At 37.7% G+C, this 19,136-nt stretch overlaps 1 protein-coding gene across 1 annotated transcript in view; it reads right to left on the reverse strand.

Annotated features, from left to right (window-relative positions):
- Positions 1 to 19,136, reverse strand: part of insra (insulin receptor a) — a 62,619-nt gene that overhangs the window by 10,684 nt on the left and 32,799 nt on the right. The window contains exons 3-12 of the mRNA XM_032564724.1: positions 18,512 to 18,836; positions 12,942 to 13,081; positions 12,482 to 12,626; positions 12,037 to 12,251; positions 9,811 to 9,937; positions 8,159 to 8,400; positions 3,854 to 4,021; positions 1,747 to 1,945; positions 1,033 to 1,316; positions 297 to 436 (exon numbers count right to left, since the gene is read on the reverse strand). Coding sequence (XP_032420615.1) covers positions 297 to 436; positions 1,033 to 1,316; positions 1,747 to 1,945; positions 3,854 to 4,021; positions 8,159 to 8,400; positions 9,811 to 9,937; positions 12,037 to 12,251; positions 12,482 to 12,626; positions 12,942 to 13,081; positions 18,512 to 18,836 — 1,985 coding nt within the window. The remainder of the gene's footprint in view (positions 1 to 296; positions 437 to 1,032; positions 1,317 to 1,746; positions 1,946 to 3,853; positions 4,022 to 8,158; positions 8,401 to 9,810; positions 9,938 to 12,036; positions 12,252 to 12,481; positions 12,627 to 12,941; positions 13,082 to 18,511; positions 18,837 to 19,136) is intronic.

A 19,136-nucleotide genomic window follows, 5' to 3' on the forward strand; every position in this document is an offset into this window, starting at 1 on the left:
TTAACAGAAACAACAGGCATTTATCCCTGAGATGAAGCTTATGTTTTTTCCACTTGTTTCCATGGATACTAAAACACAGCACAGCACTAAAATTACTCGCCCATTAGTTCTCATTAAACTACCATCAGGCAAATTTCAAAATTAGTCACGTAGACATGGCCTCTCCACACTGCTGCGCTCTGTGGATGGAGTTAATTTGTTGCTCATAAATTTGTTAAAAGTTGCTGTTAGTCATGAATAAGCCAGAAAACGCTGCTCTGTGTTGGAGGATCTACGTAACATAAGTGAGTCTTTACCTCAGCGTCTCCGACTCTCTTGTAGTTCACCTCATACAGGATGATGATGCCGTTTGGAGCTGCAGGCTCCTTCCAGTGTAGGTGCACCGTGTTTTCTGTCACTTCATGAGTGATATCACCCAAGATGTTATCGGCTTTATCTGTGGGGAACAAAATATTTCAGAATCACGTGTTTCAACTTCAGAGTTTCTACAAATTCAATATTTTTCCCGGGTGATTTTTCAAATTCTCTTCTGAGAGGCTGCAGGTCTTTTTTTTCTGCACAGAATTGGGAAAATTGGCATGTTGCAAAAAGACTGGAAATTAACTGAACTTATTTAATTTCAAGATGACTCCCATAATTGTGACGGTTTTTAGTAACTATTTGTGTAGCTAAAAAAATCTAGTAAGCGCTTTTGAACTATCCAATTATTAAGTTGGTTAATCCAAATAATATACAACAGATCAGCTCTGCACTGTTTTGATGTTAAGTCGAGAAAAATAGGATGAAATCTTCACATATTTTTTTAGCTGCAGGTGAACAAAAGTTCACTAAAGCGATGTTATTTTGTTGCATTTTAGGCGATAAAATGTTTACTTTCTTATTTAAAAAGGGTTTGAATTGTTTATTTGCATCTTTTAATGTATTTTTAATATTGTATAAATAAAAAATTTCCATCAGAATAATCGATAACTAAAACAATCGCTAGTTGCAGCCCTAATCAAAAGCTTACTTTTCCATTTGGAGGTGTTTTACCTTCAGGCATGGTGCGGGCGCTGACGTACGCCGCCATGCTGCAGCGGCCCTGGTCAGTGGGATCGTTGCAGGCGTGGACCTCAATCTGGTAGCTGGTGAAGTGTCGCAAGTTGGAAATGACTGTGGACTCCTTGGAGTAGACAACCACCAAAGTCTTTGGGTATTCCTTGTTCTCGTCCTCGTCGGTGGGGACCCCCGTGCTCCCTGGCGGGCTGGCGGCTGTGGTGAGGAAGGGCTGCGTCCTGTTGGCGATGCCTATCACAGAGCGCCGCTGTCTCGGGCGTCTAGAAAAAGCAGATGTGTTTAAGTTAAAAAAAAAACTAGGGCTGTCAACTTTAACACATGCTAAATGCAGTTAAACATGCTAAAATGTTTAACGCATTTATATTGATTAATTAAAACCTAAAAGTTTCTCTGTTGCAGAGAGTTACTTAGCTCAAAGCAGCGCGTTACCCGGTTCCTTCCTTCGAAGAACAACCTGTTTATAGTTAACGTTTCTAAATTATGTCTGAAACAAAATTACTCCTACCTGAACATAAAGACTGAGATGTTTGGTTTGAGATATTGAGAAAATGTCTGTTTTTACATTTCAAGCTTATCGAGTGAAGCTGTGATTAATTGCAGCGCTAGAATGTCATTATTGAAATTTCACAAAAACTTACAAAAATACGTATCTGATGATCTTAAAAAATAAAAACCAGCTGTTTGACTTACTTGACCTCAAAAACTTCATTGTGAAGGTAGTTTTCAAAGGTTTTCCTGTACTCCGAGTCTTCTTTCTCCTTCTTGAGTTCCTTGTCCGTTTTTGGGCAGGCGCAACATTTCTTCCCCTGGCCCTGGTCCTCCGTCTGGTTCCACTTCTGCTCCTCGTCACTGTCCACCTGAGTGGGCACCCGTGACGGCAGCTTCATTCCTGGTGGCAGGCAGACATGCGGAGCGGGGAACAAAGAGAGACATGACAGGTGAAATAAACAGCATATTCGCTATATCCACACACTCCTGCAGGGATTGTCTGTCATTGTCAACCTCTGCAGTGGAGATAAATTAACCCTGACAGGACCTCCCTGCAGAATGCAATCTCTATAAACATGCAGGCATTATAGAATCGATGTGCGAGTGCAGATCGGCGCTGACGGCTGGAGGCTGACGTGGGCCAAGCCGGGCTCAGAATAATTGAACCGAAATAAATGTTTGAACTCCGTTTGAACCCGAGCCAGAGTCAAACGAGGGCTCTGGACTGTCTAAAGTTTCATTTCCAGATTACATTCACGTAAAGGAGAAGGAGCTCATAAAAAGAAGTACAGATGCTTCTCAATAAATTCAATTTGTTTCAGAAAAGTGCTGCTTCAGTAGCACGATCCTTTTCCACGGCAAATACAAGATCTTTCCTCAAATGGAGGCCTCAAAGAAGGAAAACATTTTTAGAGATCATGTGATAATGTAAAAAAAATTAGCTCCTATTCATCTGCAAATAAGTCTCTATCAGGGATTCTGAAAGTCTGACTTTTCAGAAAACACGACAGATAACGCTGCTAATAGACGATAGTGTACGTAGTCATCATCAATACATATTACTGGATTGGACATCACCTATTAGCTCCTGGCCACACGATCCTGCAGGTGCCGTTACTCTGCATTTAGCCAAATCATTAAACCACAAAGTTCTGATTTGGGAAAAATTGGAATCTGTCACAAATCTTTCTTTTTTATCGTATTTGTATAAAATATCACTTAAATTAAAGCTGAGAAAATGATCAGTGTTTTAATAAGTAAAATATGTACGTATAAACAGTTTGATTTCTGTCAGTTCTGTCTCTTATATTGCACAATAATTTAATTTTACATGGTTGCCACTGTAGGAGACAAGAGTTAAAATTTTAGTTAATTGCTCCTATATTTTATGAACTGTTATCCTATTTGATGATTGTAATTAACATCTCCGTGTTCCACGAACTGCATTAATTTCCTTGTTCAAACAAGGAAATTATTGCAGTTTTGGTAATTTATTAAACTTTTAGAGCTACAGTGGACCGCGACAAAAGGAAAATAACTGCGATAACTCAAAACTACTTTTATTCTTCTTTTCTTTCGCTCTCTGTATCAGCTTCATGCTAAACACAGACCCGTTGACATGGCAACCGGCTGACAGCAGCTCCACTAGCTGACAGAGCGGAGATTACGTTCAAGTGTATAAAAAAAAAACAACCTGAAAAACATTTCCACACAAAAAAGATACGTAAACATTAAGAAACTGAACATTCAGTCCGTTACAGTTTTATGCTTTTAGGCTCATTAAGCACTTATTAATAATAATTGACTGTCTGAACACTAGCATTGATTGATTAGTTTAAACACATGCTCTACTGATGATCCATTTGAGTAAGAAAGTAGATGTTTTGGGTCACATTATTTTAGTTTTAAATGAACTGAAACAAACCAAACTGTGTACATGCCAAGCTAGCATAACTAACCTATTCACCACTTTCTCAATATATATATATTTTTTTATAAATGTTTTTAATGGCCTGTGAAATGTGATACTTTTGGACAAATAATGGACAACGCAATAAAACATTGCGTTGCTTTTTTAGATTCTTTACCTGACTGACTGTGTAATTTTTCCAACAATCATCAATATTCACAACTGGATGCGTAGCAACGGCGCGTCTGTGCTGCACAATAAGTGACGTGACGGCCCATCCAGTAACATATATGAATGGAAAAAGTACTAGAAATCTTTGAAGTGACATTAGCCATTATGAAAAGTCTTTAAAAAAAACACTGTCTTGACCCAGAAGGCCAGAAACCAACAGCGTCTCACCTTTCTGGCAGTAGTCAAACTTGTAGAGCTCGCTGGCCTCAGGCTGGCGCTGGTAGAAGACCAGGTAGTGGCTGATGTTCCCGTTGGGATCGTTGGGAGGTTTCCACTTCAGGATAATCTGAGACGACGAATTGGAGGAAGACATGGGGTCCAGTGGTACGGAAGGTTCTGCACAGACATTGAGGAAAGAACTGTTAACCAGGAAAGATATTTAATGCTCAACAGAGAACAAATGACAACTAGGATTAAAAAAAGACTGGGTATCTTGTATACTATGGACAAAATTCACTTGTCCTTCTTTTCATGCCCATGTTCCTAAACAATTGCATAACAATTTATTTTTTGAGTATTTGGAGTTAATGTTCAGAAATATTCTCAAATCTCACATGGAATTTTGCTGAAAACCCTGGTTTTATTTTCAATTTCCATTCATTTGATTCTGATTCTCATTTGGACCAATACGCCTCTTGATCACTCTAAAACAACTTTTAATTAATTGCAGTCACACAATCCAATTTCCTTATACATGAACTATGACTAGAATCGAAAAAATACTTTGGTTTGTAAAATGGGTACAAAATACTTAATATGTTTTACTTCAACAAATAACAAATTATAAGAGATTTTACTCAGGTTTTCAACTAATCTCTTCTATCAATAGTAGCCTGAAAAATGTAGCTCAGAAAAAAGGACGTATTCTTACCGAGCTTCTGGTTTCTGTGGTCTAAAATGTAACATAAGTCTACAATGGAAATGCACTAAATGCACATTTTTTAGCAGTTTTGAGATAACCCACTTCATAGATTTAGCACAAATCTAGATATAAATCACAGTTCTTTGTTTTAGAAATTACGAGTGGAAAATTGCAGTTTCGATCCACTTTGCATTTCAGATTGTTGCTCGATAACTCAGCGCTTACTGGCACATAGCCGCCTGCTCGGGTTCTCCCTGCACCGCCTTTTAGTGTTTGATGTTTGTGTCATCAACTGCTTTGGTTTTTGGTCACTGGCCTTCATGTCACAAGTGGAAGGAAAATGATACTCTGCTCTAATTTTTTTTTTTACTTTTACAAATAAAAGTCTGAAAATTGCCCCTTTTACTCGGATGATTCCAAATAAAAGGCAGAATTTCCTTCATAAATCCCTTATTTGGTTGGTGTCTGCCAACCTAAACGGAGTTGAAGTTGAAACTCGGTGGTGGCAGAATAATACTAGACTTTTTAATATCTTGTCATAGTACCATTACAAGCTAAAATTTATTTAATATCTGTGAACAGCAAATTTTCCCTCAAATTCTCAGATTGATGCCGCTCTGGATGTGTTTGTGCCATTATTGCTCATCTTTATCCCACTCTCATTTTTTGCAGATTTTTCTTTTGGGAATGGTTTTTCTCAACTTAGCTTAGATGGGGCTAAGCAATGAGACAACATAGAAAAAAACTGTAAATGTTGAAAAACTGTAGTTTTGGTTGGAGGCTCGCTGTTGGATCAGTGGCCCAGTCAAAGTCCAGATAAAATTCAAATACGGAATCTGGGGTGGTTTTTAATTTCTGTTCTCCATCCAATCTGAGTAGGCTTGAACAACTTTGCAAAATACTTGGAGATTCTACAATCTTTGACTAGTGAGGGGACGGCATCAAATGTACACCACACTTTTCAGATTGATCTATAAAAATTAAAAACAATGGATCTATTTCCTTTCACTTTAGAGCAGTTTTTTTCAAACTGTGGGTCGAGAAAAACCACCTACGGTCCGCGTGTAAACAACCGTTTATTTGCCATAACGTTAGCTCAAAGTGCGACGCTACAGTTAGCTTACCAAAGGATTGTGCTTAAAAGTAATAATGAATAAATGGCTTAACAACAGATCACTAAAAAGAAAGCTTGAAGATTCCGGGAGAAAAGTTTCTCAGGGTGAGTTGCAAAACTTTTGTTTTTGAACATTATTAAGCTGTAGGTCCACAATACAGTGTTGCGCCCCACGCTGACTAACTGCATCTTAATACCTAAAATAAAACTATTTATGCCTCTAAATTATAAATAGCTCTGAAACTTTATTAGTGCTCAAAATACTTGTAGTAGAGAAGAATTCATACTTTTAGGATCTGTAAGTAACTCAAAACACCCCGAGTTGACGTGTTTATGGTTTTATTGCGGTCAGTCACATTTACAAAACAGCGCCACCCTTCACATTATGAGGAACAAAGTCAATAAGTTAAGAGACTAGTATTTTAATTTGAGGTTGTATATATTAAGATTTTGTGTTATTGTGCAGGTATATCATCAAATCCCAAAAAATACATTAAAGTTTGAGATTATAATCTGACAAAATGTGAGAAACTGAAGGATTATGGATAGTTTAGCGACTAAACAATGGACGTGTTTCACCCCTATGTGAAGTGCCAGCATAGTTATGAACTGACTTTGTTTTAGTTCAAGGTCATTTTAAGGACTCGGGTTATTGCATCAATCACTGTCAACAAGCTCCACATGACTAGAAGCTCAGTCAGTGTGAGATTTATGAAAACTGAGGGATTAAATACAAGAGATTATTGGTAGGATTAAATACAAAAGACTTTAAGTTGCTAATCTCTGTTTTTACTCTGTTGTACATTTATAGTTTAGATGAATTTAGCCTGAAAGTCTTTACAGATGACGTGGGAAGTGTGTGTAGCAGCATAATATGCAACATGTAGCGTGTGTGTCTGATAGATTGAGCGCTACATGTTCTGAGATTTACTGTCCCTGTGTTTTGACTTTCCTCCATGACAAAGCGACGAGCTGGTTCGACCGCATTGTCAGACAAGGTCTCATCAGCGCCAGCTTATACTTAATGACAGCTTTGCCCTTCCAATGAGGAACGTTGGTGAGACGCGACAGCGACCAGCAACCGGGAGCAGTCGCCAAAACAACGCTCTCCCGACATGGCTGGCTGGCCGCGGCGTCTCAGCAGGAGATTTGTTTTGTGCGAGCGACGGCTGTCATGTTTGATGCGGTTTGCAGGGAAGGAAATATATTTTGTCTGAAAGGAAAACGGCCAGACAGGTCACAGTGTCTGTAATTAGGCCGAGCTGCACGAGGCAGGCTCTGTGGGTGGCAGAGGACATGGAGTACCAAGGAGCCGAGGTTTGGTTAGACACCTAGCATGAGGTGGAGTCCTGTCAGGTCAGCGGCAAAAATTACCATCCAGCTTACTGTTCCCTGTTTGTCTTATTTTTATTTTAAAGCAACAAACAACTGAATGATGTCCAGTTTGTGAGTTAAAACATCATACTAGTCCTGTAACAAATGATTAATCGGATAAAAAAAAAAAGTCTGCAGATTTTTATTCAACCACTTAAGCTTAATATCTACAATTTTAGAAATATATTAAAAGATGCAAATAAACTAATAATTTGATTCATTTTTTAAATAAGAAAACAAACATTTTATTGCTTACAATGCAGTAGCAGCGTTCCTTTAATGATGATTTGCAGTGAACGATGAATCTGCATGAACATGTGAAAATCTTTTCTGCTTCATTCAACATCAGTGCAGTTTAGCACTGATCTGTTGATTATTTTTTAGATTAACATATTAATAATTAGACAGAAAAATATGCTTAATAGGTGATTTTTTTTGTTTACACAGTTTTAACCAAGTGAAAGTAAAAATATGCAACTGCAGGAGTTTTGTGTAGAACATATTTACAGTCAAAGGTGTTTTTATCTTTAAAATGCAAAATTAGTGTCTTATAAGCCTGGCGGGCCACCAGGCTTTATTTGTGCCCCTACCAGGCTTATCATTGCTTATTTATTTCAGTTCTTTAAAAATTTTTGCATTTTGTTGGTGTTCAGATATTAATCTTCCACTATAATCTTCCAATAATACGTAATTATCAAGTGATATTTTTAAATTTCCTGTCAACGTTAAACATTTTTTAAATTCAAAAATACAGAGCGGGCCGCTGAATGAATGACTGCCAAGTGCCCCAAACACTGGGCTTAGCAAGTTTTCTGGGTGGAAACCTTGAAAATGTATATATTTTTATGCTTTTGGCTTTGTTACTGTTCTGAGTTTGTTGTTCCTTCATCAATTAGCCTTTTTTTGAGTTGGTACGCTCCAGTTAACAGTTAATCAATTATTAAATTAGTTGATTATTTCAGGAATCGATTCATCACGATTAATACGATTAATCGTTTCAGACCTACTTTTGAGGTTTTGATGGTGAATAAAATTATAATCATTAATTTGATCTCAAAAATTACATCAAGACAGAAAATAAATAAATAAATAAATAAATCGGAGCCATTTATTTCAGTCTTACTGGTGGCATTTGTGCGAACGTAGATGATATCGCTCTTGGCCCCGTGGACCTGATGCTCGTCGGACGCAGAGAGCTGCGTTTTCACCATGATGGCGTACTGCGTCCACGGCTTCAGCGGCAGGATGAGATGACCCGGCTCGACCTGCTCTTTGTCCCGGCGCGGCGGGTCGACGTCGGCGATCACCCAGCTGTTGGAGCCGCAGGCGTCCTGCCCGTCAAACTCTGTTACGTTCTGAAAAGGTCTGCACCGATCACAAAAACATAAACATAAAAATGAAGCTCAGTGGGTGTTTTACATGAAGGCTGGGATTTAATTTGTTTCACTGCAGTAAAACAGAGTTATTGAAGTGATCAGAAGTGGACATCTCATGACTTGTGTTGTTAAACTTTATGTATTATTCAAGGGAACTGAGTGGTGTACAATTTATATAAAATAGAGTATATATTCAAAGACAGATGACATCAGAAAAAATTAATAAAGGAGGATAAAAAGAGGATTTTTATGTTCTTTGTCCAATGTGGCTGTAATGCAGCTCTACTGATGTCTTTTATTTAAATAACACAAACCAGCAGAAATAAAATCCTAACACAGCCATGTATATAGACTCAGACTGACATTTCTTTGTACAATTTATGCAGAGATGGTGAAGATGGATTAGTATGAATGATTATTTGATATCTTGAGATTAAAAAATAAGAGATAATTTCAAGGTTTCTTGACATTTCAAAGACATAAGTACTGCAACATATTATTCCACGTTGATATTCGTACACTTTTCCTACAGCAAAATTCAAGCCTTTTCAAAGTAAGTTTTAAAAATTATTCCAGCACCGGACTTTGGAGATAAAAACAAAATAAACAAACTAAAGAAGAGAGTTTCAACTCACTATTCTATATGACCTTATTTATCACTGTTGATAATGTCTGATTATAATAATCTAGACATCACAGGCAATATTAACTAAAATATAACAAAAGTTGTATGTTTTTAAACACGTTTCTCTCTGAAACATCCTATACACCTGACCGGCTGGTCCAAGAACAAAACACTAATTTAACAAAGAAATTGTATAATATATAAGCTAACCTTTATTTTGATTACACAGATCAAAATTGTGCAGTTTGAATATCCAGCATTTTCAAGGAGTTTATACTAAAATCAAGCAGGTTTCAAAACCTCAAAACACATAATTGAAATTCAAGCATTTTCAAGGATTTCAAGTACTTTTAAAGTTCCCAGACCTTAGCATTTATTTTAAAATATAAAATGTTATATGAATCCTTTAAACATGGAGAAACACAAGTGGAAGGAAGGGAAGAAGCAAAAGAAAAGGAGGAAAATAATAAATAGAAATGAAGGGAAGATGGAAGAAAAATCGATTATTTTAGAACTTGAGGGAAAGGAAGGAAGGAGACAAGGAAGGAAAGGAGGAAGGTCCACATGAGAGGTAGGAATGAAAAAGATAAAGCCAATTTGGACAACAGGAAGGAAGGACACAAGTGTATTCACTTCCATATTTTGGGGGTTTTAAGAATCAGAACTGATTTTAGAAATGACCGATTTTCCACGACGCTGAGCTTTTTTTTCTTTTTACTACGGATCTGAAATAACAACCTGTTCGGTTCTGCTCCCGCCTCGAGGCGGACTTACGCTTCTTTGTAGAGAACCATGAAGCCCAGCAGGTCTCTGAAGTCCGGAGGCCAGAACGGTTCCCACTTGATCATGATCTTATCGCTCATGGTTTTGATCTGGGTGAACTTCAGCACGCGGTTCTCACCTGGAGAACAAAGTGAAACAACATTTGGCTCAGAAAAGGCCAGCAAAAATCATAATTTGGAAAACGTATGGAGAAAAATTATTTGTGTTTATAGATTTATTTGACACTTGTAACATGCAGATTTTAAATCATTTTTCCCATCTCCACACATCATAAGGATGCAGATTGTCTCTTACAAACCGACGCTATAGTTGATAGATTAAACTGCCTTTCATAGGCTTCTAGAAAACGTAAAAAAATTATATGTAGTGAAAAATCAGCACAAAAGTTTCAATACCTTGGAAAGTCCTACTTATTTCCCCACTTGTTGTCACTTTTGTTGCTGTTTTGTGATAAAATGTTACAGAGCTGAAGAATTATATCATTTTAGTATGAAAACATTCCTGTCAATCTTTAGGAAGATTATTTCTTTTTTTTGTCTTCTTAGAAATCCATATGTTTAACAATACTCTAAGAAAACGGTAATAAAGCTTCTTAACGCCTCAACAAAGAAAAGAAAATGTCTTGTTATGTGCAGCTGAGTGGAAAAATTTGCTCCAGCCTGGTGACCTTCACAACTGAGAAGCTTGTTGTCCAAGTAAAGGTCAGATGGAAACCAGAGGTTTAAGAATTTATACTAGCAAAAATTTGAAAGAAGAGGACCAAGACGGAACAAATTAAAAATACAAAAACTGTTTTGATTATTACAGCATCAGCCTGATGAAGCAAACGCCTGTCTAAATGTAATTCTTCAGACAATTTATCCCGGTTACTTTCTCCGAGAAAAAAAAATGTATGATTTATTTTGACCTAATTTATCAGTCAGCCTCTTATAAACAACTCGTTCTTTAAGCAAAGCATTTCTTTGGAGGGATTACTGTCAGAACTGTGTGGTTCAGCGCTGATTGAGTGTTTTGTTGTGTTTTTTTCTCCCAGCTGGGAACCAACAATCCTGCCGTCGTCGTCATAGCAACGGTGGAACTCTACAAGTTTAACCTTTATTTAAAACCTCTTTCACGGACAGAAACGACCAGGATTTTTTTAATGCCCAATCATTTGTCAGACTAGAATTGAATACACTGAAATATATAGTGTTTTTTTTATATATACATTAAAAAAAAGAAACATTAAGAAGGAATACAACAAAAATCTTAAACTTTTGGAGTGAATATTTTCAAATTTTGCCACAAGATGAGCACAAAATAGCAAATTTTATTGGGATTGTTCTTGGCAGAACAATGTATAATCCCAAAGATTACAGCAGCATAAAATAATAACACAAGGTCTGAACATCTCACAGAGAGATGGTTTCATCCTTTGAAAATGAAAAGATGGTGGCACAACTGCAAAACTACCAACACATGATTACCTAAACGGACAGAGAAGCAAGTAGGAGATTCTTGGCAACTCTGGAGGAAACCGCAGAGATTCACAGTTTAGGTGCAGAAATCTGTTGTCATGACAACTATCAGTCATGCACTTCACCGATATGGCCTGATATGGTCAGAAATAATTGAGAGTATTTGTGCAAAATGATGAAGAATAAAAATGTAGAAAGGATGTCACTTGATTCTACTTTGTATTCTATAACCAAGATCCACTGAATCACCCTATTGTAATGTTAGTTTTAAACAATGCTACATTTGTTATAGTCCAACACTATGTGAGTTTTATTTGTTTTTATGTGCTTCATTTCTGTTTTTACAAACAAAAACTGGATAGGGACAGAAGAGAAAGAGTATTTGTGTTAGAGAAATAGGCTGTGGAAGGTGAACTGACGTAAACAAAATAACAAAAAATAATAAAAAAAGAGAACCCTGTCTCATCACCTTTCATCTTCTTGTGTGACAAACTTGCTGGTCTGTCACATAAAATCCCAAAAACATTTAGTGAAGTTTACAACATGCTAATATGTAAAGACGTTCAAGGGAAAGGAATACTTTTGCACTGTTTTCCTCTGTGCTGCTTCTTCTTAGAAAAACAAAATCAGTGTAAATGTCTCCAGGAAGTTATCTACAAACACAAGACAGGAAGTGACCTCTATAACAATAACAGCTGTGCCAGGCGTCAGTGTGTGCCGTCTGCTACAACAGTCACGTCTGCAGACTGTGGTTCCTTACATGAGGCCTGGTCTCCGTTGGTCTTGGAGGCAATTTCGTTCTTGACCCGTCGCTCCTTGGTTCCCGTCACCTCCTCCATTTTGCGGATCTCGGTCATGCAGAGCTTGGAGTTGTAGTGGAAAAACATGCGGCCCTGCAGTATGGTCAGCTTGTGTTTGGACCAGTCCCAGAGCTGCCGTAGGTTCTGGTTATCCAGGGCGTAAAATGAATAATTCCTGGAAAAGAGTGCATGGACTCACAGTGAGCACTGAAAGCTATTTCTGACTGCAGAGCTTTAAATAAGAAACATCCACCACAATTTCTGGATTAAACTTTGTTTTTTTTGTTTTTTGAGAGGTCAAACCAAAAGCACAAAAAAAGACATTCTGAAAAGGCCAGACTGTCTGTTTTTAACTCATAATTACAGGAAGAGGCTCTGAAATAGTTAAGGACGAGGGAGGATTACCCGATTTCCTGTTCTTCTCCGCGAATGAGGCGAAGTTTGCGGAAAAATGAGAGGGACACGAGAGCGTAGGAACGTCGAACTGTGAGGTAACCAGTGATCTCCTCCAGCTGGCCCAGGCTGGCCTCCAGCTCAGCTGCAATGTTGTCTAGAAAAAACAAAAACAAAAAAACCCCCATTGAAACAAATCCTAAAGCCATAAAAGTGAGATTTTTGTGGCTCTAGAGACAATTATTCAACAGTAGCTGGACATAAAGAGAAGGGGAAGAACAACACATTTATTTTATCATCAACTGTTTCTTTAATATTCTATTTCCATGTTTTGTTTTCTAGCTGCTTGACTGGATGCTCTTGACGTAGCCTCTTTGTTTTGGACAAAGTCAACAAGCCTTTGTTTTGTCCTGCACCGCTGACGGGTCGCACGCTGTTATGTGACACTACCAAACGGACCGCAGGTACTCACTTCCTCCCCGCAGGTTGATGACCAGGCTCCCATTGAGGACGGTGCAGCCCCTCAAGGCCTGGGCGGCAGTGACAGAGTCCACCGTCTTCAGACCCATGCATACTTTGGGACAGGGTCCTGCGCAGGGCGTGCAGTTGAGACTAACAAGATAACAAAAAAAAAAAAAAAAAAAAAAATCAAATAAAGAAGTTTAGAAAATATCTAAGAACAGAAGTGTATGCTAATCCTAGTACCTCTTTTAATAGTTCACCAACTAGTAGCTTGTTTACACGATAGCGCAAAGTGAGAATGTTTTTGACTCAGCAAAATACGCCCATTATTTATATCAGACTATAAAGATAACTAGTGTAAGTCTGTTGCAATAAAACTAAAATACTTTAAAATAGACTTTAAAATAGTTTTGTTAGTTTATAAATCACTGAACCGATCAGCACCACAATGCATGAAAGATCTGCTGTTGTCATAGCAACCTTCCAGACCTCTCAGGTATTTCTGGTTCTGGTTCTGGTCTGCTCTACATCCCCAGAATCAGGACCAAACACAGAGAAACAGCATTCAGCTTCTATACACCACAAATCTGGAACAAACTTCCAGAAAACTGCAAAACAGCCGAAACACTGACTTCCTTTGAGTCGAGACTTATTTATAGTGGCTTTTGTACCATAATTAATGAAACATTAACCAACATTTTTGATTTGTAATCACAACACTTGGAAAAATATGTTTCAAAAGTTGATTTTTGTGTTTTTATGAAAAGCACTTGTTGCTGAAATGTGCTATAGTTACAAACTTGATTGATTGATTAATTACTCAATTCATCACCTTAAAAGGAGCTTGATAATTTTCATTCTGATGATTAATAATTTTTTAGAAGGGGGCAATTTTGTTTAAAGAGACAACATAATCCATTTTATGTTTGGTTTTGGTTGTGTGTGGTTTTCCTTTTTCTTAAATCTCTTTTTTTGTTGTTGTGTTTTATTTTGGATATCTAAAATATCTTCCAGTTCTAGTGTTAAATGCTCTGGGCAAAATTTTAGTTTATTGGTCTTTAAAAGAACAAATCTGCATTATTATTACCATCATGAATATATCACTACCAAACAGTAATGTTATTATTTATAACAATAATTACTGGGACAATTTATCATTTGCTTTATGCTTTGTTTGATGGAGTTTCCACATGTTGGTTCAACTTCAGACTTTTACAGGTTTACTTTTCATTTAATCCATTTTTATACAATATTAGAAATACATAAAAAGATGTAAATAATTGAGTCTCCTTTTGAACAATAAAATAAACATTGTATTGCCTAAAATGCAATAACAGCATTTCTTTAATGAATGCTTCATCATTTGTAGTAAAAGATGAATCTGGATCAGAGTGAAAAACTCAACTCTTTCCGCCCGACTTATCAATAAAGTGTACGATTGATCTGTTGACAATGTTTTGGATTAATCAATTAATATTTGGACAGCAAAAGGTGCTTGATAGGAGATTTGTTTTATTTTTTTTTTTTTTTACAGAATTTGAAATGGGTGAAGCTAAAAGTAATAAAAAAAGATTTTTACTTGAAAATGGTCAAAAACAGTGGATTCAGTTCAATTAAAAAAAAAAAATCTAATTTAAAAATACTTTATTTGTCCCAAAGGGAAATTAATCTGTGGCTGTAGATTGATAAAATATTGGTAAATGGTTAATGCAACATGTCTACAAAGCAAAAGTTGTTGCAACAATGAAAGTGAGCAGCAGCTGATCTGCGACACGCCGCGAGCCGTAGCGATGTTGTAACAGTAGATCAGATTAACAAACAGTTTCCAACAGCAAAACAAGCAGCTCATGTGACGAAATTCTTAAAAAACGCCAGGCGCCTCGAGGGGAAGTAAGCGTTTCTATCTTCCACATAGCAAGCTCTGAGCATCGTTTATTTACTTAGTGCATAACTTCACTGAACTGTCTTGACCCTTTTTTGCTTTTTTCCTTACTCTCTGGTGCCACATCTGCACTTTTACTGACTGCGGGGAGAGCACCGCTCGTCCTAACAGCAAGCCAAAAAGGGGAACAGAGACAGTCACAGTGCGAAAAGCCGAGGATATGAGTCCAAATGGGTTCACTATAGGTCGACAGTAGCCTGGAGATTCAGATGTGCAGGCTTTGTTGATTCATTTCCCTGGCAAAGCGAGAGCAAATCTGCCCAGAGCGGCTACCTATGCTCGATTTTGAGCGGTTTTATTCTGGAGATAGCAAAAAATCTATAGCTTATCTCCAAAAATTGGCAAAAATAAACTAAACAAACACTTTAGTTTGATATCTTATCATTATAAGAGGCTTTACCCAACATATATTTATGGGTTAATATTAAATTTTTTATCCAAAGATTAGCTTATGCTTCAAAAGCTCAAAGCTGAAAAGAATGAGCATCTTTTCTGTCTGAAGAAAGGCTGCACCGGTGCTGCCATCTGCTCTCAGCTGTTTGTCAGGTGTGAATAAGCGCCGTGTGACTTTTTAGACGTGAAGGTGCACACTGTTCAAATGGGAGATTATGTACCCTGCAAATCCTCTGTGGATTAATAAAGGTTAAACACACATAACGTCACAAACAACCAGAGCACAACGGCTTTTCTTCGTCACAGCTCTGAGCGACGGCCTGTCTGGACTCGCCGCTGCAATCAGCTCATTGACAAACCTTTTTAATTCCTGCAGAGAGCCAGAAGACCAAACTAAGACTGTAGTCAGAGCTAAATGGACGGTAATCCCTCAGCGCCTGTCACGTTCTGCTGGTGTCAAAACATTCATGATTTACAGAATTAACACTGATTTTCTTTTAGGTCAAAATGTCAGATTTTCCCAGATTCTGATTGGATGGATGGATGGATGGATGTGGATGGATGGATGGATGGATGGATGGATGGATGGATCTTATGAACAATACCACAGAATAAAGTTTTATAAGTTTTAAAAGTTTCCCATATTTATTCCCACCAGGTGAATCCTTAAATCAAACTTCTTCCTTTTCCTCTCAGGTAGAAACTCTAGTTTTCAGCCGCTGACAAACTGGCTCTCACAACAGAAATAAAACCCCCAAACATGTCAGCGTGACTCCTCACTGCAATGCGAGGACAAACGTCTAAACATAACAGGCTACAAACGACTGATCCAGTGAAAGCAGCCTTCACGTCTCAGTAGCTGCATTTGCATACCACTCGATCTCTGCAGTGCAGACACCTGCAGACCAGAGAGCGACACCAAAATGAGAAACACTGAGTCAGAAACGCAGATGTGCCACCCTTCCTGCACTGCTGCAGCGCTCTGACCTCACTGTTAGTTTCTGTGTGCAAAAACAAACAAGGTGATGCCAGAGATGTGGGGACTTTCAGGTCCTTCTGTTACAAACATGAAGCAGGAGTTTATAGTTTATAGTTAACAAAATAAACAACGTTTTCAATTCCAAAACCCTTTTTAGCTGCTAAATTACTGAATAAATAGACACATAAGTTCAACAACAAAGATACTTTATGTTTTTCTGTTATTCAATCATCAAATTTATAAAAATTAGTCTTTCAAGTGTTTCAGGAACCCCTGATCCTCTTTGAGAAAATAATTATCTAGAAATGTAAACTGTGGAGACTAATCATGCTTAGCATTTAGATGCTATTTTAGGCTTAAATAGTTTCGTTGACAAACAAATTTTTTGCACAATTTGCACACAGAAATAGTAGTTTTCCAACATTTCATCAAATTGTGTTTTGAAGCAAAAATTAACCTCTGGTGGGGGAAGAAAAGTGGATTTGTCGTTCATCACTGCTGTTTGCAGACGTCACTTGTGCGTCAGATTGACAGATGTACCAGAAACGCATTATATAAAGGTTCCAGTTCAGGACTTTTCTATGTAAAACTTTGTATTTACAAATAAATAAAAATCTATTAAATTAATCGTAACAATCTCATTAAGAGTTCTGGCCCTACTTAATATAAATTTTACCATAAACTGATTCAAGGACTTTTAAGGTACTTTAAGCTTTAATAAGGTTTTTAAAATTCCTTTGAGGTGTTTTTCTGCTTTTTCTAAAAATGGAAAATTAAATATTAAACATGAAAGTGATATGAGCTCAGTGTGGGAGTCGGAGGTGAGCCTTGTTTTCTATAGCAGAGCACAAAAGGAGCAGTTCTCAAAATAAAAGCATGATGGCTTTGTTTCAGTTTGGTGATACATTTTTTTTCATCCTAAAACCAAAAAATGGAGAGATCTCTGTTACTAAAAGAGAGGAGAGGATCCGTTTCCACGCTGACCGCAGACCCTCAGATCAGTCCGCAGCGTTGACACTGGTGCACTCACGCTATTGGCTGTGTAATTTTGCGTCATCAAGGTCAAAGTTCAAGAAATTTCTAACAACACTGTGCAGACTTCACTGATTTGGGGGTGGATTGACGCCAAGCGTAGTCAGAACGCTGTGTGGCGCAAACAACACAAACAAATGAGTTTCAATGTTTCTTTCTTCCATCTTTCCTTTCCTACCTTTTCTTTTTATCTCTTATTTTCCCTTGTAGTTTTGCACCCTTCTGTTCCTTTTGTCTTTCTTTCCAGATTTCTTTTGGCATCTTTGTTTTCATTTTCCAGTCTTTCATTCAACCATTTTCTTGTCATCCAGCCTTGTTTTACAATCAAACCTATTCCTGTCTTTTCTGGATTTTCATCTATGTTTCATTGCATTTTTCATTGTTTTTCCAATTTCCTTTCTTTTGCTGTTTTTCTATTTGTCGTTTTCTTTACTCTCGTTTATTTTCATTCCATCTCCTCTTTTGTTCTCTGCACTGTTCTTGCAGTTAAAATATAGTTAAAACAATCTTTCAAAAAATATAAATATGGGAAATACAAATTATAGCACTCATCTCACAACCTGTTAATCTCTGTTTTTCTTTTTCAATGGTTCCTTCTGTGATTTTCTTGCCATCTTTTTTTTTGCTTCATTCTTTCTTGACTTTCATCCATCTTTCATTAAATTTTTTAAATTCTTTTTCTCATTTCTTTTCTTCCTCTTTTGCAGCTCTGGTTCGCCCTTTCAGCTAAAAAAGCTGTTAAAATATTAGTGAAATATTATAAAATATTTGCTGCGTTTTAAAAAAATATTATTCACCTTACTGTTTACTTCTCTAATCATCCTATCATTTCTTGTCATCTTTCTTGTTTTGCAATTTCTTATTTTTTTCTATTCTTGACTTTCATCCATCTTTCATTGAATCTTCTCAAACTTTTTTCCAATTTTCTTTCATTTTTTCCTTCTATTTTCCTTCCATCTCTTCTTTTGCTCCCTCCTTCACTTCTTTCCCCTTCCATATTTAATTGATATATTTTGAAATTTTTTGCCCCACTTCTATTCTTTTCGATTGCACATCAAACACAAGTGATGTAAAAAAGAAAAAGCACACATTTTGATTTAAAACAACAGAGTTACGGAGCAAAGATGCAAAATAAAATCTATTCTAAAGCAGCATACAACGCACACTTCACTGATTAAACATCTTCCCTGCAGGCCATCAAGCAGCCATCAGACCGTTTCGAGTGTCCACTTACGTGGAGGAGTTGCCTATCGAGTAGCCAGAGGGACACTCCGGGATGCAGGCACCGTTGTGGATGACGTATTCGTAGCAGTCAGAGCTCTTCTCCTGCTTGCACCTGTTGTGCAGATCCTGGCAGAAGGCGAGGGAGACGCAGCGCCAGCCCTTGTAGGTGAAGTAGTTTTCTGGGCAGCGCTCCACACAGCTGTCCTCGTGCAGGAGGCCGCGGCAGGCCACGCAGTGCCTAGGCGAATTGGGCCTCAGGCAGCCGCCCAGACACTGGTAGTGGCAGCAGTCGTCGTCCTTGGTGCAGGCTCGGTGTGTGCAGTTAATAGGACACACTGCTGTGGAGAGGGTAGAGACATTCAGTTCAGACGGAGCAGGTCAAGGGGAGATTTTAGATCTTGCAGGCCATAAATGTGAATGTGTTATTTTTTTAGTTTAAATGATAATCACAGAAATGTTACACAGTGAGATCTTTCTCTCAACAGGAGAGAAATCCCTCACACAGCATAAGGCAGAGGATCATCTGTCACGTGGCAACAAGCGTACCAGTGGTGGACCCCAGAGAGCAGGGGTCCACCACTGGTCATTAAACTAACACATACTTATCCAGAACACTGGTGTAAGAACAAACTGCA

This window comes from Xiphophorus hellerii, chromosome 6, assembly GCF_003331165.1.
Source record: "Xiphophorus hellerii strain 12219 chromosome 6, Xiphophorus_hellerii-4.1, whole genome shotgun sequence".
NCBI lineage: Eukaryota > Metazoa > Chordata > Actinopteri > Cyprinodontiformes > Poeciliidae > Xiphophorus > Xiphophorus hellerii.